Source organism: Coniophora puteana (assembly GCF_000271625.1).
Source record: "Coniophora puteana RWD-64-598 SS2 unplaced genomic scaffold CONPUscaffold_7, whole genome shotgun sequence".
In the NCBI taxonomy this organism is placed as follows: Eukaryota; Fungi; Basidiomycota; class Agaricomycetes; order Boletales; family Coniophoraceae; genus Coniophora; species Coniophora puteana.
Genome location: NW_006913059.1, coordinates 170,365 through 193,951, shown reverse-complemented (window position 1 = coordinate 193,951; position 23,587 = coordinate 170,365). Strand labels below are relative to the sequence as shown.

The following is a 23,587-nucleotide window of genomic DNA, read 5'->3' as shown; positions in this document are numbered from 1 at the left end:
AGCAGCTTACAGACTATATGGTCCGCTAAAAGACCGGGCACCATACATCCTTGCCATTGATGCGGTGGAGAGCCTCTACGAGGCGGGATGGCGATGGAGAAAGCACCAAATTCCTCGTACCTTTCGACACCCCGATCGTTCATCTCGACGGCTCCACCCCCTGCTATTTGGACTCATTCCTTTCGCCTCGATCTCGGATAGCCCCCTTCTCGAATGGGATCCTTCCCCACCTGTCAGGTCTGCGCTGCCAACTAGCGACCTGCGTCTTTGGTCCATTCAAGCTTGTCATGACGCTAGATGTCATGGCTGGGAGCCGACGGTCGTCAATGATGACCAGGTCTCGGATTACCGCGCGGAAGCAGAAGTAGTGTTTTCGCCGCCTCCCCAGGACGCTTGGTGCCTTTGGCGTCCGACATGGTATCGTCAGAAGGGTGTTTATAAACCCATCAGATGGTTTTCGAGCAATGATTGGGCTGCGCTTGAATATCACATTTATTTACCAGCCTTACAGTCCAATGGAAAATAAATATCCCCCTCCCAATATGTAACAATCATTATGTCGAGTTGCTGGTTCTGCGCGAGATCCGACGTTATCAACTTGCCTAGGGCCCGGCCTCCAACCTCCAAATCGTCGCTCTTGCAAATTTCTTGAAAGCACTGGTGACCACGAGTCGCGAGATTCTGTAGCTTGCAAGAGATTGCCCACGATAGACAGGACGAATCAAACTAGTCGCTGCTTCGGAGGCAAGCCTCCCTCCAATTGGACTCTGACTCGTGCCTGACCGGATATTATGGAGGGCACAAAGTCGCGACTACTTGCATCTATTATCTTCCATCACATATCTCTGCGATTTACAGTTTGCGACTAAATGCGGCTATTCGAGGAAATTCGGCAAGCAGTGGACATTCCTAATCTACTTCTCATCAATGTCATGGTCAAGTACCAACGTTATAGGAGTCCTGGAAGTTGCAAACGATTACCACATGTATTTCACTGTGATGACAGACAGTATGTCATTACCTGCGCTCTGAATCCTGTTTCCGTCGCGTGAGCATCCATCAAGTATCCAAGAATTAAGCTTACGTTTTCCATCCAGCTTATCTGTGCTTTCGACTCGCCGATCCCCAAAATAAGCACCAAACAGAACTCTTGTCGATAGCATGGAGCGTCATCGACACTTTGCTTGGGGACCACAGTCCTGGGAATCAAACTCCTGTCAACTTTCAGTGTGCAAAGGCTTTTGAACTTCTCTACGTAAGTTAGTGAGGCGGTGTTTTTTTAATGCGACGGAAGCAAATACGGTACCTGGTTCTAAGTCTATCCACCTTGGGTTTGGGTTTTCTCCATGGTAGTAGACGACGTCCGTCGAAATGATAGTGAACGTAGATTGCGGTGTGCTCTCCACTATGAACTCTTTGCGGAACTCTTTATACTCTGGGACCCGGGTACCCTTGCAGACAATATCACAATCGATAAAATGTGCTTATGTGATGCACATACCTTCGTAACAACAGGACTAAAAACGTTCACCAGGGAAGCCCTTCCCGAGGGCCGAGAGATCAGCGTATTTTCACGCGTTATATGCGCGGGATCGTCCTTGTCGTACGTGATGGCACAGCGAATACCATACGTAAAAGAGGCAGTTTTAGCCCTGATGTTATCGAGATAGAAGGCAACGGCCCCGTTGGCTGCCGAATTAGAGCTGCCGAAGACAAAGATGAGAGTTTGTCAACGTTTTAGCCTGTTGCAGTGACTGACAAGTAACGGTCTGGCCGATATACAAATAGACCATCGTCTTCAAGAACTTTGTTCAAACTCTGAAAAAGCCAATCGCTTGCCGCGAATTCACCCAAGAGAAACACGTTCTGAATATGAATGGGTTAATTAGCCTCTTTTTCTCGGATGAAACAAAAACTAACGCTGATATGTTTCATTGTACCTTTCCGTAGCTCGCGGATAGCACCAGCTATGGAGCCGACCGAAGGTTCAAATAGTGCTGCAACATCGGTCCTGAGAGCATACGTCAGGCAAAGTATAGTGAGAGAGCAAAGGCGTACCCTTTCAGCTTCAGTTGGCCAGAGCGGATATTGAAGGCAGTATCGTTGTCCCTTATCGTCCCGAATTTGACGTATAATGGTTCGGATGAGTCGCTGAATCTCCACAGCGCAATCTTACCAAAACTCTCAGTCATTGAGTGAATGGAATCTTCAGCACAATATTTCGATGCGCCTAGTTTATCTGCAAATATAACGTTATACATACTAGTTCAAAACCGATGGAATGTGTGATTACCTCTCAAGAAGATACCTGCCCGCTTTTTTACATGAGTAGAACCCTGATGCAAGCCTTATCCCAAAGGTTAGACCATGAATAAAGCTTCACATGGTACTTACGGCACAGGGGCAGTAAATCCTCTATAACATTATTGCACATGTAAACGGTACTCAGGTCTACCGTCTCCTTCCCTGCGTCGATGAGGATCACTCCCTGGTCAAGCTGGACTCATTATAATGAGTACCGGACAGCGATGAAGGACTGGTTTGCTTACGCTCGCCTTTTGTGCATCGATCTCAAGACAAAACCATGTCTTCGCCTCGCCTTTAGTTACGAAATTAACCCTTTGTTGGTCTTGAGGGCTTTTCCCAACTAAACCCGCAAGAACTACTGCCTGACGGAACTGGGCCGTCCGCGAATCCCAGCCGTTATGGATAGTGATAACAAAATTGGTGTCGCACAACATCCAAGTGGTTACGTCGTTATGCGTCCTGTGAATGTACGCTGTTGCACAAGCGAACAAGTATCGAAGGAAGTCTCCGAGGATTTCAGTTACTGTTTTGCCGAAAGGTAACGGAGGAAGGGTCATGTCGGTGAGTTCCCTGGACGCCACATTTTCGGGTTGTAAATAGGCTTTCCACCTGCGTGTTTTTGTCAATGATCTGCTACCCATGGTTGGCTTATAAGTGCATTACATCTCGACTTTTACCCATCCTTCAGCCTCTGCTTCGTCCATGATACTTTCTTGAAGGACTTCATCCCCTATAGCGCGCGCGATTCCGTTCCGATCGTAGTACAGAATAGAAGGAACCTTGAGGTGCCCGCCGACATGCTCTTGAGCTGGGTAACTGTGCCGGATGACGAATGTTTTGTCATCTTGGTGTTTCGTTTTTGTTTCGCGAATAGTCAAGGAACGTCACACATACCGATACACATTTCGGATCCAAGGAACGTCTCCAGGGTCTAGAATGCAATAAGATATGCTACCTTGGCTGGTTCCGACATCGAACGCAAGTACGAGTCTGCGAGTGGGGCCATGATGTTTCTCTGTGTCAAAGAGAAATAGGGGTTGTAAAGATTTGAAGGTACTTCCCATATATAAGGGGAATCAAGCAGGGCGTCTAGTTCCCAGAACTAGCTATAGTATGTGACCATCTGTTATTGGTAAAATGGAAGGTTAACGTTATGAGGGAGATACACCGCCAAACTTTGTTAGAGATCGGACCACGATGTAAGGACCCGAAGAAGGTTTGAGTGGATTTAGAATAGTTGAGGGTCCCTGGTAGCCAAATTGAGCCCTGATTGTGTCATTTGGTGTCATTGATCTTGATAAGGGGGTTAGTTGGCGTGTAGCGCATTTACGGACCTTAGTAGATGAAGTCTCCACATTCGGTCTGAGCAATCAGAGTACTCGCAGGCATGGATACGGCAACGGCTGGAAAAGCCCATTGGACGTTGTACTGGTGTAGGCTGGATGTATTTTGGATGTATTGCGGATGTATTCGTCATGCTGGTCTGCTGAGACTCTGCTCTACATGCGCGCGCAGCGTGTCTGTACTACTGCTGACTAAGCTTATCCCGATATGGATGGCCCCTATCTACTCCGCTCTCTATGTTCTGCTCCATCGCTCTGGCTCCTGGCCTCCCTACTCCAAAGTTTGAGCTGCTTTCCCGTATGCAGACCCTTATATATATATAATGCGGAAGATAGCCGCTTGCTATAATAAAGCGCTTGAATGATCTTGGCGAACAACGGAATGCCGCGTCTAGTTCAGGGTAGGTTCAACAGGATAAATTCCCGCGGCAAAGCGTTTCGCGCATCCAAGCCCCCACCCGCTACCACTGGCACCCATATCCGCCGCAGGCTTCTTCAGCTGATTCGATCTTGTGGTCTCTCCCAGTGTCCCTTCGCACCGATGAGTATTCATCGGTTTCGTCTACTATCAATACTACACGTCACTGCCCATTAGTCCTTAGCAAACAAGGGAACCGTTCGAGTGCACAACATACCTAGTCTTGCAGCCCGCAAAGTTGTCATGGATCCCGTTTCCTCGAAACTATCTTACTCGTAATGGTATCCTCAGGATATTGCACAACACCGGACCCCATCCAGTAGTCCTAATGATGACCTCCTCTGTCGGAGACATTTCGGGACCAACTCCACCCATGACCGCGAAGCTGATCACAAGGCGGGAAGTCCTCGAAGTACGTACAGAAATAGGAAACGTGCATATATGCACGATGGATCATTACCTCGTTCGAGCGTTCATCCCTGTTTCGTGTCGTTGGCGACGATGCTCGTCCGCACGGTTCTAGCTGCGCTGTGTGCCTTCTTTACTCCTTTCGCTACGGTGATGGGTGCACCATCTGCAGCAAGTATCGGATCCGATCTGACGTTCCTCTTCCAAAATGACCTGAACTGTGAGTCTTGACGAATCTCCGAATGCATTTTGGCGGCTGGCAATCTGACGTCCACTTCCTCTGGTTTGGAACGGGTATCACAGGGACAACTGCCCCAGACCACAACGGCACCATCCTCCTGAGCACACCACTCACCAACACGGATGCGCTAGCGGCGTGCGCACAACTCAACGAGCCACTGTTGCAGACGAATGGGACTTATTTCGCGAGCGACATGCGCTACCTGCTTTCGTATCTCGGGTACCTTGGCAACTCGTCGGCGACGCAGCAATACTGGGTCACGGCTAATGCAAGCAATGCATCTGAGGGGTGTACGGCGATCTTGGGGGACGTAATTATGCAGAGCGTGAGCTGCGACGAGACGCTTCCCGCGTTTTGCGCGCAGAGCGCACCGTACAGGCCGAACAACGAGACAGACATGAGCCCGGCGTACTATGTCGAGGCGACTTCTGGGAACTACACATTTACGGGGTGTGTCTTCTTCTTTTCACCGTCTTCGTCATAAATAACCCTACCTTTTCATCTACCAGGACGCGTGATCATCTGTCCTTCCGCTTCATCGGCATTCCCTACGCCGACCCCTTCGAGCGCTGGACTTACTCAGCTGTATACGGGACCTCAGGCGCGACCGTCAACACGAGCATCACAGCACTCGAATACGGCTCGCCCTGTACCCAGGTCGGATATGGATCCGAAGACTGCCTATACCTCAACATTCAGACGCCGTACCTGCCAGCGAACACTGCGTCTCCCGATGCAGACAAGTTGAAACCGGTGATGTTCTGGATCCATGGCGGGGCATACGAGACCGGCGAGGGTAGCGACGGAATTTTTGATGGAGGGAACAAGGCTAGCAGAGGCGATGTTGTCACTGTCACCATCAATTATCGGTGCGTCTTTCCTCTACGCATAGTGCGGTACCTGCGCCTTACTGACCAGACTTTTAGACTGAGTACGCTAGGTTTCCTCGCGCTGGAGGACGGCGTAGCGAATGGGAACTATGGTCTCGCAGACCAGGTACACGACAGAGTCTTCGTCATTCTCATCCATTTTCTGATCTGCTCGTCAGATTACCGCTTTGAGATGGGTTCAAGCACACATCGCCGCATTCGGCGGAGATCCGTCCAGAGTTACTATTCACGGGCAATCTGCAGGTGCAACTAGCGTCCGTGCATTGCTCGCATCGCCTGTTGCTAGAGGTAAGCACGGTGCTGGAGTCTATCGGATCCTAATGCCTGTACATGGTACTTAACCATCCATAAGGCGAAAGCCTTTTCGCAGGTGCGATTGCGCAGAGCAGCGTTGGAGGCTTCGCAAGTTCCCGTTCTTATGCCGACTACTACACCATCCCGCAAGAAGTCAGTGTCTCTGTCCCAAGCCTACTCGAATACGTCGGGTGTAACAGCACTGTGAACGGAACTTCGGTGGAACAGCTCGCATGCTTGAAGACAGTTAATGCGACAGTGCTGGTGAATGCGCCTAATCCGCCAGCGTATGTCGTCGTATCTTATGAAAAGTCTATCATTGGATTTTTGATATGATATGCACAGGTACGTTATCATGGACGGAACATATATAACCAGCCCCGAGCTGGATCTTTCTGGCCCATCGTCTTCGGAGACTCTCCCGCATGTCATCTTCGGCTGGATGCGTGATGACGGGGCGGATGTCGTCAGGTCATGGCCATCTGAGGGCGAAACGTCCTTCCAGAGTATCATGAGTATCGGGTAAGAAGACACGCGCCATCTCGGGTACTAGCACTAAGTATTTGATGCTAGCTTGACGGAAAACGAGACGACGGCGATCGTCAACTCTGGATTGTTCCCCGTGTCTACCTCTGGAACGAACATTACTTGGGACATATTCAATGCTTCAAGTCGTGTTGCTACCGACGGCGAATTCAGGTGTGTGCTATAAACCGTCCTTGTAATTTCTATCTCATACACAAGTTGTTACTCGTCACAGGTGCATAGATCAGGCTACTATGTATGCGGCAGCGAAAAACCACGTCTTCGCTTCGGTCCACGCATACCAGTTTGAAAGGAGCTACATGGGCTGGGAACCTCTGTCTGATATCTGTGATCCTCCCGCAACTGCGGACTACCCGTACGGCGATCCCAGCTTGCCTTACTACAGGTTTGTCTTTTCCGTTAAACCGACTATTTTCGCTGATTGACTGTTCAAATTTATAATCCATCAGGTGCCACTCAGGCGAGCTTTTCTACACCGCAGGTACCCTCGGCCAGTCTGCTGAGCACTTTCGCGACACCGCGGACTGGACGCTCTCCCAGGTCGCCGTCGACTACTGGACATCGTTTGCGCGTTCTTTCGATCCGAACCCGGACCCAGCATACATGACTTCCCGTGGGTATACGAAGTCAGCGGCAACGATGGCAGCCGTTGGTCCTTGGAACGTAGTGTCTCCGACGGCTGGGGCAGACACAGACGTGAGGATGATGGATATACCGCTGAAGGACTCCGCGTGGATCGACGCGGCGCAGTGCTATCTCTTAGGCTATGGCATTGATTACTACTTGTGAAGTTGTACCACATACATCCATAGCCAATCATTAGTCCCCGCGTTCTAGTTGCGTTGAAAAGATATTGTACTACTATGGATTACTACTGCGATAATCTGAACCGAAGATTACCGACTTGCTCCGGTACAACTCCGAAAGCGGTGTCTTAAAAGTGATTTGGTCATCACAATTGACTGTCTTCACGCAGCCGCGTCGACGCGTCCTCCTTTCTACGCAGCTGTCAACCTTTTAACGTTTTAACTTCCCCCAGCAGATTTCGCCTACATGCTCGTAATTAAGCGGTTGGAAGTGGGAGAGCGATGTCGGGGACCGCTCCGAACCTGTATGCCCCAGACTCCTCAGAACAGGAACCGACCGATAGCCACTGTTCCCCGAGTTCTACTTCAAGTGAGTCCATAACGCGTCTCAAGCTATTCTTTGACAAAAATATCTGACACTCTCAACAGTTCTACGCAAGCACGATGAGCTCGAGTAGTTCGGTTTCTTATCAACATCCCTTGAGCGCCACAGAGATTGCGAGCCCCACGGTGACTGCGTCAGCGTCGCTGTATAGCTGAAGAACAGTCCACAAATCTTATAAAAGGGCTTATTCGCCTGTCTCATCCAGCAGCATCGCAAAGCCATCGAACGCTCCCTTCTACTCAGCATATTCCTCATGACGACCCGATTCGGCCACAAAGACCAAACTCCCGCTACCCGTCTCGGGCGCTACCGCCTCTTCTCGCCGACGGCGGCGATCCACGTCTCGCCCCTCCAGCTCGGTGCGATGAGCATTGGCGACAAGGGGAGCCAGATGGGCCTAGGCAACTCGGACAAGGAGTCCTCCTTCAAGCTTCTGGACGCATTTTACGATGCGGGCGGCAATTTCATCGATACCGCGAACGTCTACCAATACCAGTCTTCCGAGGAGTTCATCGGCGAATGGGCCGAGGCACGCGGGATTCGCGACCAGCTAGTCATCGCCACCAAGGTAAGCATGCCTTCTTTGTTGTGTGTGTGTGTTTCCTAGTCCATCGCAAACTAACTGCACCCTTTTTCTGCCTTGTAGTACACGAACAATTATCTGCGTGGAGAGGCGTCTGTCAAGCAGCAGGTGCTCTTCATGGGCAACAACGTCAAGTCCCTTCACGTGAGCGTAGACGCGAGTCTTAAGAAGCTGCGAACGTCCTACATTGACATCTTATATGTCCATTGGTGGGACTATGAGACTTCTATTCCCGAGATGATGAACGGCTTGCATACCCTCGTCCAGCAGGGCAAGGTGCTGTATCTGGTAAGACTCGTCTATTCCATCCCTTTGTCGTCATGTCTAAGTCCGTTTTTTCATAGGGTATCTCTGACACACCCGCATGGGTTGTGTCCAGAGCCAACGAGTACGCGAGGTGCCACGGAAAGTCCCAGTTCGTGGTCTACCAAGGACAGTGGAGTATCTTGGAAAGGTCTTTCGAACGCGAAATCATCCCAATGGCACGTGCTGAAGGTCAGCTCTGGCATTGGCCAGCTTCCTCTGCTATCGCTAACCGTTGTACCAGGCATGGCGCTCGCGCCGTGGGGCGTACTCGGCGGCGGAAAGCTGCGTACCGACGAGGAAGAGGAACGTCGTCGCGAGACAGGCGAAAAGGGTCGCGACCTCTTTGGCCAGGGCTGGGAACGCACCGAGGCGGAGAAGAAGATATGCGCCGCGCTGGAGAAGGTCGCCAAAGACGTCGGCGCCAAGCACATCACGTCCGTCGCTATCGCATACGTGATGCACAAGACGCCCTTTGTGTTCCCTATCATCGGCGGGCGGAAAGTTGAGCATCTGCACGCCAACATGGAGGGCCTCGGTGTACGCTTGACCAAGGAGCATATGAAAGAACTGGAGTCTGTGATTCCGTTTGACGTCGGGTCACCCTATACGATATTCGTACGTCTTGGTATCTCCTGGAAGGCGAGTGCTCTTGCTGACGACCTGTAGGGTAATGGGACGGAGTACACGTTCCTGCAGAGATCCGCCGGGTTCTTGGACAGAATGCCGGATCTTCAACCCATCACTCCGTCGCTGGATTGAACGAAGTTTGTTTAAGATGCTACTTGGCTATGTAATGTTTCCACCTGGCACAATCACTACCGCATGTATGATTACTCAGAACTTGTTGTTGCTTACATTTTTTGATGTAATTCGCATATGTTAGAGCCGTGATGAGCTTGACTAGCTTCGTCTCGCACTGAATAAACAAAACCATGCTCTTCTACTTTTGACACGAGCGAGGATTGTTGTTTGATTGTTGCGACTCGAAGGCATTAGGATGTGGCCAGTTCAGGGCCGGCGCGGAGGTTTATATCATACTCAATGCGAGTGCGCTTCTGTCAACCAAGGTGGGTTGCTCAACACCATGCCTCGTGGCTTCCCGAACCCCAAGCGCTCAACCTGCGATTTCGTTGAAGGCTTCCCTTGGATCCCTTCTTGACGCACACCATGGCAGCAAACGATACCGTCGCGTCCAAGTCCGCCTTCCTGTGCATGTACATGTCGAACCACCCCGACACGCTCGTCGCGTACGTCAAGCATTTTGGCAAGGTCCCAGGCAATGTAAAGAGTGCGAAGATGACCGCTATCGACCAGCAGGTGCGTGCATATAGCTACTATATTCTCCCCGTTGCCCCTTGCTGAGACGTGATGACGTGTTACAGGCGATGACACTTTCCTTTGAACAAGTAGACGGCACTGGAGGCATTGCAAGAGTCACTTTCAACCCGCCCCTTGCAGGCTACGAGGAGGTGAAGCCCCGGTTGCTGGGAATGAAGGCGGAGGCACAGGAAGCGCTCGGCATGGTACGTCCATAATACGTCCCAATTCGCACCCAGCTTATAACTCTCGTAGATCAAGGCGCCTGTCCTCACTTCTTTCAGTCTCCCACTGTCCGTCTCCGCGCGCGGCATCGGCATTGTGGTTGTCATGTTTTACTTTCTCTGTCCCCCTCCCGCAGGCGACCAAACACTCTTCGTGCCTGCGCAAGCTCTGCAGTCCGCCACAGGCTTATAGGTCAGCCATAAGTCGCTTGCGACGTTTGTAGTGTTCTCGCACATATTCGAAGCGCTGTGGGCCTTGTACCTGTGTCGGAAGAGCGTCAGAGGTTTCGTACCAACAGTGCGTGTTCTAGTCTTTTCTTCTGTCAGGGCAGAAAGTGACGTATGCATGGGTAGGCGATGTATGCGATCGCCACTGTTATCCTCGGATACCCGGTATGGCGGGACATTCAGAGACGCGTTCAGGAAGCTAGGATTGACTCCGTGATGAAGGTGGAATGATGTCGTAGGCTGAGCATTCCTTTTAACATCGGCGATCTTGCTCATGAAAGGAAAATCGGTTCGTCAACAGGTTCGGCACACTATGCTGCTACATGTACACTACTTTCTGCTCCACCCGTCAATATAATCATGAAACAAGGGGGACTCGTGCCAACTGCATCCGAAATGTACAATCGCGTTCGGCAGCCGGTCTTGTAGCTTGCCTTTGCCCCGGGAACCCTCAAACCAGAGATGTCCATCCACGACGATCAGCTCAAGCTCCATCCATTGTTGGCCCAGTGCTTCGACAAAGCGAGTGACGCGTTCGAATGACTCCTCGCTTGCAGCGGGATATATAAGCATACACAGCGAAGGGAGGTCCAGTCTGTCCAGGAGGTCGTTCGTAGCGCTCGATGTTCTCGTCAAGTAAGCAACAGAGAGGCCAAATGCGCGAAGATTCCCGAGTTTCAGTCTAGTTTTGTTGGAGTCCACGATCAGATTTTGCGTATGTATGAACAGATCTTCGAGCTTGGGGAAATTCTCGCTGAACCGCACGCCGTGCATTCGGAACACAGGTATATCATCGATCACGAGCGCCTTGAGGCGCTCCCACCTCGCGCCAAAGAGAGCCTCTACAGCGCCGACGCTTCGTGGGCTGATTGTAAGCCGGAGCCTAGTAAGCCTCCGATGCAGAACCGAAGCCTCCAGCGCGCTCCCGCTGAGCCCCATGCCAACCAACCCAAGCTGCTCAAGTCTCGGAAACGCGCTCAAGATCGCCCTCGTCGCGAGCTCATCCACAGTCAGACACGTCTGCGCCCACTCCACGAGATGCAGCGCCCGGCAGCTCTCTCTAAACTCCGCGAACACGCCCTCAGGCTCGCACTCGCGCGGCAGCGCATGCAGCAGCTGCCCCCGCGATAGCCGAACGCTCACGTACACCGGCGCGGTCCTCATGTTCGGGCTACAGCGTTCCAGCAGCCCGCGCGGCCCCGCCATCCATTCCTCGGGCGGCGCAGGCCACTGTAGAAAGTCCACGTGGATCCTGTTCCACAGCGCGGGCGTGTCGAGGGCAACGCACCGCCAGCGCTGGCAGACCTGTGCGAAGTTCTGCACGAGGTAGGACGCGCGGATGAGGAAGTCCCAGCCTGGGTGCGTTGTCTGGTCGCGCGGGAATACGGAGGGGTGCTGGATGCAGAGGACGCTGGCTGCGTGTGAGAAAATTTTGCTGAGGACCTCGGGCGGGGTGCGGGCGAGTGCCGTGGGGGGCTGTGGCTGGTGGTGGACGTGGTCAGCGTCGGCACGAGCAGTGAGGCAATAGGTACATGCAGTCATCGCCGTGCTCGAGACGGAGATCTACGACCAATGGTGTTAAAGCCGATGATGCTCCCATCAGGGCCCACTGTGACGCCACTCACCAACTGAGAGTCTTGCGGTGAGGACATTACGGAAAGGTGAGGTCAGGACGCGAGGACTCTGTGGTTAAGTAGATGATTGTACAGCATGTCATCTGCAGGCATCGTCATCCCCAAGTATCAAACACGAGGCGCTCGTATCTCACTGTCCGATTATCAGTTTCATCAGTGTCCGAGGGCAGGCAGGTTTCATCGTGGTGTTTGCATGCGAGTGGATAATGTACGAATGTGTCAGTGAGAGCAAGTAAGGGCTAGCTAGCAGGATGTTTACTTTCTGGGATAAAGCGTATCAGTAAATGTCTGTAGTGTGCAATCAAAACAAGTCCAAGAAAACACCGACAGCAGAAAGACGAGGGTACAAAAAAAGGTCTAGGTAGTATAGTCCATGCGCTCATCGTAAGCAATTATAATGTCCATCTCCTAAAAAAAATCTTCAAATATCACAGCACCACACACACCACAAAACAAAACCCCCGCCACCGCCCAATCTAAAAATCAACCGCATCCTTCCCCCACCTAACCAGCACCGCCGGACCACCCGTCCAGCTCTCCACCCGCCTCGCCGCAAACTCAGAATACGTGCTCAACCACGTTCCCGCAAAGCCCACCGCATGGCCCTGCAGCGCCGTATCGATCACCAGCGGGCGCCACTTTGCGTACGTACCCCCTTTACCGCCCGGCGCGAGCGCGTCCAGGGCTGGATTCGGTTCTGTCGTTGTACCCAGCGACACGGAGGAGTGGTCGACGATGTGCCAGCCCAGCTCGCGGACCTGTGCCCAGAACGATTCGGATGCGTCGGGAGGGCGGTCCGGGAAGCGCGCGAGGTCGGCGGGGAGCGTGTGTGGTGGTTCGTCGGAGAACGCGAGAACGGGGATTTTGTCGACGGCGGCCCTCGTCGTCAACGCCAGCGCCGACGCGCCCTCCTCCAGCTTTATCCGACCCGGGTCGTCGAGGATGGCTTGCCTTATCCGCGCGACGTGTTCTGAGTATACAGCGGGCGAGGCGAAGCACCGCTCGAACGGGACACCGTCCCTGACGCACGCGCTCTGGAAGTCGTTGCGCCGCATGTGCACGGCGATATATGGCGGGAAGCCATCTGCTGTGCGCGGGAGGCCCGACGTGGCGGAGGCGGGCAGGAGCAGGGAGAGCGTGTGCAGCGCCATGGCGCGCACGGACGCGGAGAACACGAGGTGCCTGCCGATGGAGGTCCAGATGGAGGGGACGATGATCTGGGTGAGGTCCCACTGTCGGTATTACGAGCGATGTGTGAGTGGTTTGGAGGAGAGGAGAAGGGAGAGCTCACCTCGTCCTTGTCCCAGCTCGTGTAATACAGATAATCGAAACACACCAGATCCTTTTCCCCTTCCCCAGGCAAGGTTGGATATACCTGTCTCCCCTTCGAATTCAGCGTCGGCACGTCCTTGTTCACAGGGACAACCTCCTTGTGCCTCAGCGCCTCCGCAGTCTGCACATACCGCTCGCTCTCCTCCCGCGCCTCCCGCGCGACAGTGAGATTACTCGCAAGCTGCACAAGGAACGCCTTGTCCGCCACCTGCGGAACCACATCATGATCAAACGGAACAGGCAAGAACGACGCGTCGAGCGAGAGCGCCGCATTTATCTTACTGTGCCGCGGCCCCACCCCGCCCGCGCTATGCGTCATCGACAGGGAATAGCATCCGACATCCTCGAGATCCCCGCCGAAATACGATGGCTCGAAGAACGACTCGGCTGCGGCCGCGCGTGCGCGCCCAGCGGTCAGCGCGGTGGCGTCGTGCGGGTCGACGGAGGTGTCTTTGAGGTCGGTGTATTCGAGGATCGCGGGGAGCGTGCCGCCTTCGATGTGGTAGTAGAGATGGGAGACGTTGAATACGTCGCCGAACGGGAGAAAGGACGCGGATTGGGAGAGGAAGGCGGGATAGAACGGGGGGACGATCGGTATGCGGTCTGTGCGCTGGGCGAGCTGGATGAGGTGGAGGGTGGATATCACCTGGTTCGCTGTATTGTTTCAGGTGTTGAATGGGGATATGGAATGGAGAGGTGCAAAGTGTAAGCGTTGTATGGGATGAGGAGAGAACGATAAGGAACGCACCGAACCCGGCGGAGTTGAGGGCGGCAATGTATTTCTGGGATGGGATTAGCGCGTCTGCAATCACGTTAGCATGATCCCTGATACGGTCATGGCCGACCGGCATCCAAACCAAGCTGAACACCCACCTTGCAAGCGCGAGCGCGGTGTGTGTTTCAGCGGTGGGGGACGCTGGTCGACCTCCTCGTGTGGATGCGTGTCCGCAAGATGGTGTTGGACATGGAGGTACGGGGCAAGAGCGAGCCACTGGTTCGATTCATGGAGCCACGCGGAGTCAGAAGCGAGGACAAAGAGAGTAAATGAGAGGAGTGCGCCGAGAGAGACGAAGATCCACAGTCTTCCTGGCCTTGGCAGCCTTTGTGGTCTCAGCATCGTCATCTTGAGCCTCCCAAAACCCTAGTTCGGCTCCGGGTCCAGAAATAGGGGTATACAGGGGCCGTCCGAGACGACGAGAGGTCGAGTGGGCGCGGCAGAGAAGAAGGAGAGAGAGGGAGAATGGACGACCGATGTGTCAATTTGGGCTGGGCGCGATGAATGGCGGGGTCTGTGGACAGAAAGAGGCTAGGTTACAAAAAGAATGAATTCGAAGAGGAGGAACAGACCTCGATGTAGCGGGCCGTGAGAAAACACGCGTTCGGAGTGGGGCAGCCGAGCGGCACTAAAATTGAACAGCTTCGAATGATCCGCTTCTTGACTCGTGCCTCGTGCCTCCTTCGTGCCTCGTTCCAGGGACACCGTGTCAGCCACCGCCGACATGCCCGTTCGTTACGGCGGCATCCAGTCCTCAAATAAACATACTGCAGCATGCATGCTCCCCCCTTCTCCAATACACGGACTGAACTCGTCTCCGGCACCATCGTATCCATTCGTCACCATCACTCCAAAGAATCGGCTATGCACTTTACCCAAGGATGCCTCATGTGTGGCTTAAGAACCGGTATACAAATAAACACCTCGATGAGCCTCGATGACGTATACGGTATATTTAACTATGTCGAGCAGTCACCTAAACGGCCCAAAAATCTCGCACGCGACGTCTCGAGGGCCTCGTGTGACATGCGACTGCACATAATTTTTGCACGCATGCACAAAGCAGCGTATACGCACGGTACACAAGTCGGCTAAAGATGGTCTGAAGGTCTCCATTATGTGAGCAAAGATCTAGAACCAACCTCTATCCTAACATTGAGATAAGTGACTTAGAAGATCTTCCGGTTTCTTTTTATTATCGGTGACATCTTGAAATTGAAGACGGAATTAGGACGTGGCCTTTAACCACAAGCTCCGAGGGTGCAAGCGAATGCTCTAATAAAGAGCCACTTGTCGGAGTGTGCAATCGTTCTGGAAAGATGCTGTGATTGAGCGCTTGAGGCCATCCTTAATGTCCTGTGCAATATTGATGGGACGACAGTAGTCACGAAGCGTTGTATTTGCGGTGGCAATGACATACTGTATCATGACGGAGAGCATGCTTTCGAGAATACTTGGCGAATATCTCCGTATGACCTAGCTGCCAGATCTTTGCTAGGTGAGGAAATGCAGCTGAATGAATATAGGAAGCGTTGAAAGGAAAATCGAGAGTTGATCGAGAGGCGAGCCCGTCAAGTATTCGGATGAACACGCGGGTCTTCAAGGTAGCGTTCACAGGCCAAAGTGTTGGCACAACGGCGTGCGGTATTAGTCTTATGAAGATATTTTTTGCTTTGCTAATGATTGACAAAAAAAAATGTCGGAAGTTCTTTTTTTAACATTGGGATTCATTGCAACTGATCACAATGCCAAAATGAATCTGGCCGTTACAATGACAAAGTCGTCGTCAAAATTCCCATCACAGTGACCATTTTAATGCATTGCAATGGAATTGCGATAGGAATTTGATGAAAATTGCTGAGTGCCAACGGCATCGCAACAGAAAAAATGTGTTATAATAGATCACAATGCCCAATGGCAAAGTTCCGTTGCGATGCAAAAAGTAAATTTCCGACATTTTTAAGTCAAAGCCTAATAGACGTTGATCTCGTCAACGAACTACGGGCCTCAAGACTACCAGAAAACTATATAGCTCGGACACGATTTCTGATCGTGTAAGAGCCCTTAAAATTTTACGGTAACCCTTTTCAGCGCCTTTTCCCGACTAAATGGTGATCGAAATATTTTAACAGTCCTACACCTCTCCTAGTCATTATTTTTCACGGGAAAATCCGGCGTTGCCTGCAGCGAGCTGGGCCTGCTTCGTGGTACTAACTACTTCCGGAGTGGTTTACACCCTGGGCAGCCGACCTTCACTGGCGCGGACAATTTCCCAGATGGTCAAGAGATATATGTGTCCACAGAAGCGAATAGGATACGGCGTGACGTATCTCTTGATGGGAATGAGGTCTGCGAAGCAAACGGATGCCTCGTGAGCCTGTTAACAAACGGCCGCAATGACAACTATGTATTTGAGGATTTAAAGGTAAAACCAAGAACAGGACACAAATTGCACTTAAACTTATAGGCGTTGTGATTGCCGCCGTTGGCACATCCAGTGCAAGTATTTGCATCTCGTGGAGCGAAATCCACAGTAGATCTCCGAGAAATCTCGATACCACAGGTTACTATAACAAATCACGCGAAGCGTGGCGCCCATGCAATCAAGGACGTAGAAACACCCATTGTTCAAGAACTCCCTACGCGTTTTATTGATTTATTGGGCAACTTTGCTCGGTTCAGTGGGCACTAGTGGTATTAGTGATGCCGATCTCGAAGTTCAATACCTAGAGCGAGGGTCTACACGCGTCAAAGGTAGCAAGTTTACCATAGACCGAAACAATCTCGGCCGTTGGCATTCTCCCATTGTCCCCTCGAGCCACGTTCATCTCCGCACCCGGGCTCAAAGAGCCCTCTTTGACCCATATGAGATTCGAGTTCTGCCCGGGGGATAGAAAGAGTCCCAGTGAGAGGGTGAACATGGAATAATATCCCAACCCCAAGGACAATCTGACGCTGACCCTTCTCGGACGCATGGCTGTTCGAGCGCGGGCTGGTATCTCCACAATCACGTCTTCAGGTCATTCTGGTATTGTGCCTGTACTGGGTCCATTGTCAGCGCGATTCGTGTCCCATTAGGTACATGCAAGCTTAAGTACATTCTCAAAGATGACCTGCAGCTACATATATTGCGGCGTACATGGACTACTTGGTGTTTCCCCAGAGAAGCTCCTGTTCAAACACTATACAGAAATACGGGAATAAGACTGTGCATCCCTCGCGGCCGTCGGCATTGCTGTGGAGGTGCTCTTAACGAGTGCTGCACAACGAGGGACAGCCTGAATCAGAGCTTGATCTCACTCAGGCCGCCTTCACACGATATGGATAGGCACGATGTCAAAATCCATGGGCGTAGAGATCGTATTTGGCTATTGTGCAGTCAGATTAATCTAACAGGATTTTTGGCTGATACGACATCTGCACTTACACAGGGTACCTTCACAGTGAGTACCGCGCCGTCATAAATTTAGAATAGCCGATCAACGAATGTCACGACGGTTTGCCCTAAAGTCGACTAGATCAGACCCACTGGAGCCAGCGCCGTGGCGAAGGAGAATAGAGTGCAAAGTACATACAATATGTCGCCATCAAGGATGACAGGAAATATGCTACTGGTGTCACAAGTACGCTCTAAGCTATAAAATTGATACTGATCAAAAGATCTCATGTCTAGTGAAGAAATAGATAGCTCTCAGAAGCACCCCTCCAGCTTCCGCGCCAAATTTCGCGCCAACAGCCGTTGCTTCTCCTCCTAATTCACTTTTCCCCATTGACGAGGTCCTTGAGAATCGGCCTCCCCTTGAGCACGCCCTCGCTAGCATAAGTAATCTTGGCTCTTGACCGCTTCGGACTCGGACTGGCGTCCACGTTCTCGCGTTCCGAAGTGTCGTTGGGCGCATCCGAGGAAGAGGAAGACGACGCGGCCGGGGCTGGCCGTTTGCCGGGGCTGCGCGGGAACGACGTGCGTGTCGGCGCGAGTTGCGGGTGCACCTCGTGCGCGCCGGGCTGGAGTGCGTGTATCCACTTCTGTGACTCCATGAGCACGAAGAACTCTTGCAGAAGCGGCGTGCCAGCGAGGGTCTTGCGCGAGCCGATAATGACGAGTTTGGACTGGGCGCGGGTGAAGGAGACGTTAAGGCGGCGCCAATCTTTGAGCAGGTCGCCGATCTATTGAAGTCGCGATATAAGATTTTCCATCGTTGAGGGTCAAACACAAAGGTAGAACTTACATGACCAGCCCCGTTCGACCGCACCATCGAGATGATGATGCAGTCCTTGTCTCTTCCCTGACTCTTGTCCGCCGTGAGGACGTCGATCGCAGGGTGGTCATGGAGGAGGTATGAGAGCAGCTTGATCTGCTGGCGATACAACGTCATGACGCCGATTTGCTGTTCGCGTATGCCACTCTTGAGGAGCGCTTCAGTGAGCTGGAAGACGAGCGAGGCTTCGATGTCGTTCTGTACTAGATCGCCTACGCGCGAGTCCAGCGCTGGGATTGCGTCGGTGTCGACAAAGACAGCTTTGCAGCTATGGGGGGTGAGGGGGATAAACCAAATAAGATGTGGGTGGCGGCGGCGGCGGCGGCGGCGGATGCGACGCACCTTTCCGTCAAGAGGTGCTCGATCCAGCAGCTCTCTGTTTGACATGAGGACCCAACACCGTGCAACTCGTGCTCCAGGAACGAGCGATCCGGCAATACAAGGCTGCGCTTCGCCACTTCCTCAGAGCCGCATTTCAGGCGGTTCGAGTAGATGAGCGTATTCGAGAGCAACATGATGTCCTCGTTCATACGGTACTGGTGCGTGAGGTCCACGACAGCATGCGGATGAGCGTCCGAAAGCCGGCGGAAGAGCGAAGTCTCGAGGCCGCCTTTCTTTGCTACGGGGTTACGCACCTGTCACGTCCAGGTAGCATCATCAATATACGGGTGGGGAAGTTGTGGATTGGAAGAAATGACTCACGAGAGGAGGGAGCTGGAAGTGGTCACCGACGAGGACGAACTTGTCTGCGAAGCGGAGAGGGCCGAGGCAAGTAGGAAGGGTAATCTGAGATGCTTCGTCTACAATGCAGTAATCGAACGTCCGCCGAGAGAAGAGCGCGCTGCAAGATATTCCATGTGTCAGTCCTTATCTGAGGATGAATAACACAGAATCGACTTACTGATCAATAGTCAAGCACGTTGTTGCTACCACTGGTGGGCTCATGATCTGGTGCTCGAGCTGCTCGATCGTCGTCGGTATCCGTCTATCCGCAAGCGTAAAGTGTCGGATATCTGGGTGAACCTGAAGACAGCTTTGTCAGTATCTTGACCTAACAAAGACAACCAAGAATATGCTCCGACCTTATCAACGTTCCCCAACCTCAGTATCCCAAACTCTGCATCCCTCAACTTCCTCAAAATCGTATCCACCGCCGAATGGGTATACGACGTCAGCAGCACCGTCTTCCCCGCCGCGACCAGCACCCTAATGAGCGCGGCAATCACCGTCGTCTTGCCCGTCCCGGGCATACCCAGAATCAGCGCGTAGTCGTCCGCACTCAGCACGCGCGTCATCGCACCCATCTGACTCGCATTGAGCCCACCCATGACACGCGCGCACGTCGCGTCGTCCTGCAGCAGCTTGCGTACGTCCGCCTTATCCTGGAACGTCGGGCGCGCGAGGTCAACCACCAGTCTGAGTCGACGCTCGTCGTTACCCGCACCCGAAGCGTAGAACAGGCGAGAGAGGTTATCGCGGATGCGTCCCATGCCGCCGAACATCTCGTCTTTGTCGATGCGGAAGACAAGTGGCGCGTCGGCGTCGGGCTTTGCGCTGCCGGCAGCTACCTCACCAGCGTGTCGGAGATGGAGTTTCTCCGGGGAGAGCTCGTGGTCGACGCCGAGGACGACGTCGTGTGGGCTGAGCGAGAGTATGAACCCTCGAGCGAGCGCGAGAAGGTGCGGCTCGATGGACACGGTGGTCGCGTCGCCGACAGCCATGTGTCCGTTCAAGAGGCTTCTCTCCTTCGTCTCTGCATTGGCAGCGGCACTCGGAGAGCGGACGAAGCGATACGTGAAACGATGTATCTTGTGACCCGACGAAGGTGCATCTGGCTCCGCGTCAACCTCGACAGCGGGGCGATATGAGTGGTCGACGACCATAGAGTGGAAGCAGCGGCCCTTCTCCTCACGCTCGCGCGCGTTCATTGTCCACAGCTCCTTTCGGAAACGCACAAGATCTTGTTCCTCGAGCGAGATGAGTGCCTCCCATTTTCTGAAAAAGTCCGCTTGATCCTGCGTAAGGTGGTCCGTCTTGAGCTTGTACATGTCCGCGATGGGTGACGCGTCGTCCTCCACATTCTCTACCGCCTGATGATAGTCAGGGGCCCTGTCGCGAAACACGAAGCGAACCAGGCAACTCACCCTGCGATAAAGCATACACGAATCCAACACATAACACCGCCCACACACCCTCTTATCATCGATCGTTTCCGGCAAAAACCTCTCGCCTTCCTTGACTTCCTTGCCCCCGCTCCGCTTCATCATCCACGCTGCTAGCTCGTTCCGCGCCACAATTAGACCCCTCAGCTCGTTTCGGCTGCGCGGCACGCGTACGACCTCCTCTGCCTGGGTATAGTATAACAGCCCAGCGGGCACGTCCGACGCGTACCGCTCCGCCGCAAGGAGCGTGTAGAGCATCGTCTGCGCACGGTGCTCCAGCCCCGCGTTCGCGCGCCCGGTCTTGATTTCGAAAGGCATCACGTGTGTCGTGGTCGTCTGAGAGGCAGACGCCCCCGCGGAGGTGGCGGAGCGGGATTGAGACGACGGGGCGACCTTCTTCTCGGCAATGACGGCCTGCACGGTCGCATCGAGCTTGCCCTTGAGACCGTACGTCGGGGACCAGATGTCTTCTTCGACATCGTGCAGCTCCGAGACGGCCAGCGACGCGCTCTCCTGAGGCGTCGCGCGTGTGTCTGCCAGAACGGCGTCTGGCTACACGCATCGTCAGCTTGTCACGGGAGAAAGCAGCGTGCGAACGAGCATCACGTTACCTTGGGAGTGGAGGAGATGTATCGCTCTGAGAACACGTGGAGACCCTTAGACCGCGCCTTGACCTCGCGTCGCGCATCAGCGACGCTGAGTCCGATCTTGACCAGCTCAGCAAGGTTCTTGCGAATGACGCTGTCGATCTGCTCATCCATAAACGCCTCATCCCACCGGCCGGCCGCCATGCACGTCTGCATAACCTCGTGTAGCATGTTCCCCCACACAAGGGCAGGTGTGATGTCGGAGCTGGACCGAACGAGCTGGGAAAGTAGTGGTTTTCGGCGACATTGGGGGGCGTTAGAGATGGAGGTTGCCGTGAGGAGGAGGTCAGGATGATGGATAACGATGATGTCCGACTTGGAGGATATGGCAAGCTTTCCTGTTGGGGATATGTCTTCGTCGCCCACATTGACGAGATTGAGGGTATCACCTGCGATACGCGGGTGCGAGGAGACGAAAGAGAACATCAATGTTCGCACAGATTTCATGTGAAGCCCTGATCAACGCGCTAGACATACCAGGTTCAAGTTCCATATTTGCCCACTCGTCGCATAGCTCTAGGGCCAGACGCTGAGGATCGTCGCGTTTCCATACTTGAACAATCTGATTCTATATGTTCAGCCAACTCCCCAATACGCCCAATGATGAAGAGTGCAAACCTTGTGGAAACGCCCTTCGTGCGAGGCCTCTACCACGCTTTCAATCGTACAACGAATAGCAGACGGTCGGCGGAACGAAGGGACTGCAGGTGCCAAGCGCTGAGGGGGGAAATATTAGCGCCTGGAACGTTCCACATGGCCCCACCAACTTACCTGCGACCCGGCCAAATGTTTCTTGTTCTTCTGCGGGGTCAGAAAATCTGCTTCCATTTCCCCCCAATCCCAGTTATCAGCACCCTCCAGGAGCGAAGACATATCGAGATTGATGGTGCTGGCGGGTTTACGAGGCGATGAACGTTTGACCGGAGACCTCCGTGCTTTCTTGGGGGTCATCTGCTGAGTTTCATCAGTTACAGGATGAGGAAGATTATGGGTTTGACGCGCTGTCTTGTTCTTCTTTGGGGTCTGGAAATCCGATAACATTTCGTCCCAATCCCAGTTTTCGGCGCCCTCTGTGAGGTCGATCACGTCTACGTTTTCCGCTCTACGGAAGAACGGTTAAGCCTCCTTGACAGAGTCAAGATACCAGGTTGCGCACTTGGGTTTATCCTGTGTGGTGTAAGGTTTCGCGTTTGAACGAGGGGACTTGGATTTCGCCGGAGTCGATGGCGCGCGATTGGGAAGAACAGAACCATTCAGGTCGGAGAGGAGGCTGTTCATGAATTCATCTTCATTCATGGTTGATGTATCGCAAGGTTAGGAAGCGCAAAGAGGTGGTGGTATAGAAAGGAAGAACAGCAAATGTGGAGCGCGTCAAGAGATGAGGCAGTCAACGCGACGCGTCTCGCCCACTTGGCTAAAGCACGTGCTCGTGATGGCACAGCCACCGAGAGCATTCCGTCTCGGGACTAGCCGACAGTACAGCACTTTGCCGCCGGGCCGAACTGTCTTGTTGATTACCATCTTCACTTCATCGACACATCAACATCACACCCTGTAATTCTTGCGACAATCTATCCGCGTAACCGGGAACTCGTAAGCCCAAAAATGTCTCCGCGCCGTGAGTATCCTGAGCAACGATTCAAGTCTGTCATTTTCCATATTCTCAACACATACACACGATCAGCGCTCAGCCACGATCAGTGCACTATTAATGTCATCTTCACAGAGGGATATTGATGAGCCGAGGAGATGGCAAACACACAAAGTGAATTACCCAACTCAGAGACGCTGATAACTCGCGATCACGCCTCTGGTACAAACCTTACTACCCCACCCCTAGACGAAGAGAACCATACGCGCTGCGAGGCTGGTTCCCATGAACCTTCGTAAGTAACATGCACCTCCAATTCTGTTTGACCCGATGTAGCGTCATATTATGGTGCTTCTAGGTGGCCTCGGCAGCCTGATAAGTAATGAAAACGATCTGCGATTTGAGAGACGTCATTACGTCAGTACGCCACACCACAAGCATGCACAGTGCCCTGCGCGGTCATCTCCGCAAAGGCGATGAGAAACGCGTCGATTCCCTATCAAACGATCATCGAACATCGCGAACATCGCACATGTTTGGAGTATATGTACCTCCTTCGAACTTATTCTGATCACACTTGCCCTGAATTCTGGGATCGGCGGGACTAAACACTGGCCGCCAGAGCTTGTCAACGCCTCCAATCTCAATTAACGCACACATCGTTCTCAACCTCGTGAAGAATAACTTCTTATCTCACCTTGGAGACACAAACCATGCAATCGGCAGCACTAGACGTCCGGAACACTCGAAATCCGGTAACAACCAGCGCTCAGGTCATCAGAAGAAGGAAAGGAGAATTCAACGCTCTTCCACGGATGCGGGGGGCGTGCACTGAGTATGATCGTCGGGGCGACTGGTTACGGCGTATATACAGGTGCGAAATGAAATGAT

General features: G+C 53.0%; 6 protein-coding genes across 6 annotated transcripts; 3 read left to right on the top strand and 3 right to left on the bottom strand.

Moving 5' to 3' along the window:
• Positions 1-798: 798 nt before the first annotated feature.
• CONPUDRAFT_137514 (uncharacterized protein) lies at positions 799-3,596 on the bottom strand (the record flags this gene model as incomplete). Its single annotated transcript, XM_007771008.1, has 14 exons — positions 799-960; positions 1,022-1,035; positions 1,085-1,251; positions 1,307-1,451; positions 1,502-1,703; positions 1,760-1,866; positions 1,921-2,011; positions 2,059-2,239; positions 2,294-2,347; positions 2,395-2,497; positions 2,550-2,916; positions 2,971-3,123; positions 3,202-3,322; positions 3,476-3,596. The coding sequence occupies 14 exons, from the start codon at positions 3,594-3,596 to the stop codon at positions 915-917; spliced, it is 1,872 nt and encodes a 623-aa protein (XP_007769198.1). The 3' UTR covers positions 799-914.
• Positions 3,597-4,226: 630 nt separating this feature from the next.
• CONPUDRAFT_165784 (cholinesterase) lies at positions 4,227-7,236 on the top strand (the record flags this gene model as incomplete). Its single annotated transcript, XM_007771007.1, has 10 exons — positions 4,227-4,696; positions 4,780-5,167; positions 5,227-5,586; positions 5,644-5,713; positions 5,766-5,895; positions 5,960-6,188; positions 6,247-6,423; positions 6,475-6,600; positions 6,662-6,832; positions 6,897-7,236. Exons 1-10 carry the CDS (start codon positions 4,510-4,512, stop codon positions 7,234-7,236), a joined length of 2,178 nt encoding a protein of 725 aa, XP_007769197.1. The 5' UTR covers positions 4,227-4,509.
• Positions 7,237-7,891: 655 nt separating this feature from the next.
• CONPUDRAFT_124900 (arylalcohol dehydrogenase) lies at positions 7,892-9,387 on the top strand (the record flags this gene model as incomplete). Its single annotated transcript, XM_007771006.1, has 5 exons — positions 7,892-8,206; positions 8,285-8,509; positions 8,566-8,716; positions 8,769-9,142; positions 9,194-9,387. The coding sequence occupies 5 exons, from the start codon at positions 7,892-7,894 to the stop codon at positions 9,284-9,286; spliced, it is 1,158 nt and encodes a 385-aa protein (XP_007769196.1). The 3' UTR covers positions 9,287-9,387.
• Positions 9,388-9,694: 307 nt separating this feature from the next.
• On the top strand, positions 9,695-10,527 carry CONPUDRAFT_56826 (uncharacterized protein; the record flags this gene model as incomplete). The annotated part of the gene is made up of 5 exons (XM_007770806.1): positions 9,695-9,844; positions 9,910-10,050; positions 10,100-10,242; positions 10,267-10,366; positions 10,423-10,527. The coding sequence occupies 5 exons, from the start codon at positions 9,695-9,697 to the stop codon at positions 10,525-10,527; spliced, it is 639 nt and encodes a 212-aa protein (XP_007768996.1).
• A 1,682-nt stretch (positions 10,528-12,209) lies between these two features.
• On the bottom strand, positions 12,210-14,385 carry CONPUDRAFT_165780 (uncharacterized protein; the record flags this gene model as incomplete). Its single annotated transcript, XM_007771005.1, has 4 exons — positions 12,210-13,162; positions 13,222-13,916; positions 14,011-14,064; positions 14,136-14,385. The coding sequence occupies 4 exons, from the start codon at positions 14,383-14,385 to the stop codon at positions 12,407-12,409; spliced, it is 1,755 nt and encodes a 584-aa protein (XP_007769195.1). The 3' UTR covers positions 12,210-12,406.
• A 3,408-nt stretch (positions 14,386-17,793) lies between these two features.
• On the bottom strand, positions 17,794-21,531 carry CONPUDRAFT_57533 (Dna2-domain-containing protein; the record flags this gene model as incomplete). The annotated part of the gene is made up of 8 exons (XM_007770859.1): positions 17,794-18,204; positions 18,267-18,564; positions 18,639-18,910; positions 19,025-19,037; positions 19,198-19,319; positions 19,379-20,386; positions 20,441-21,010; positions 21,070-21,531. 8 exons carry the CDS (start codon positions 21,529-21,531, stop codon positions 17,794-17,796), a joined length of 3,156 nt encoding a protein of 1,051 aa, XP_007769049.1.
• Positions 21,532-23,587: the final 2,056 nt, after the last annotated feature.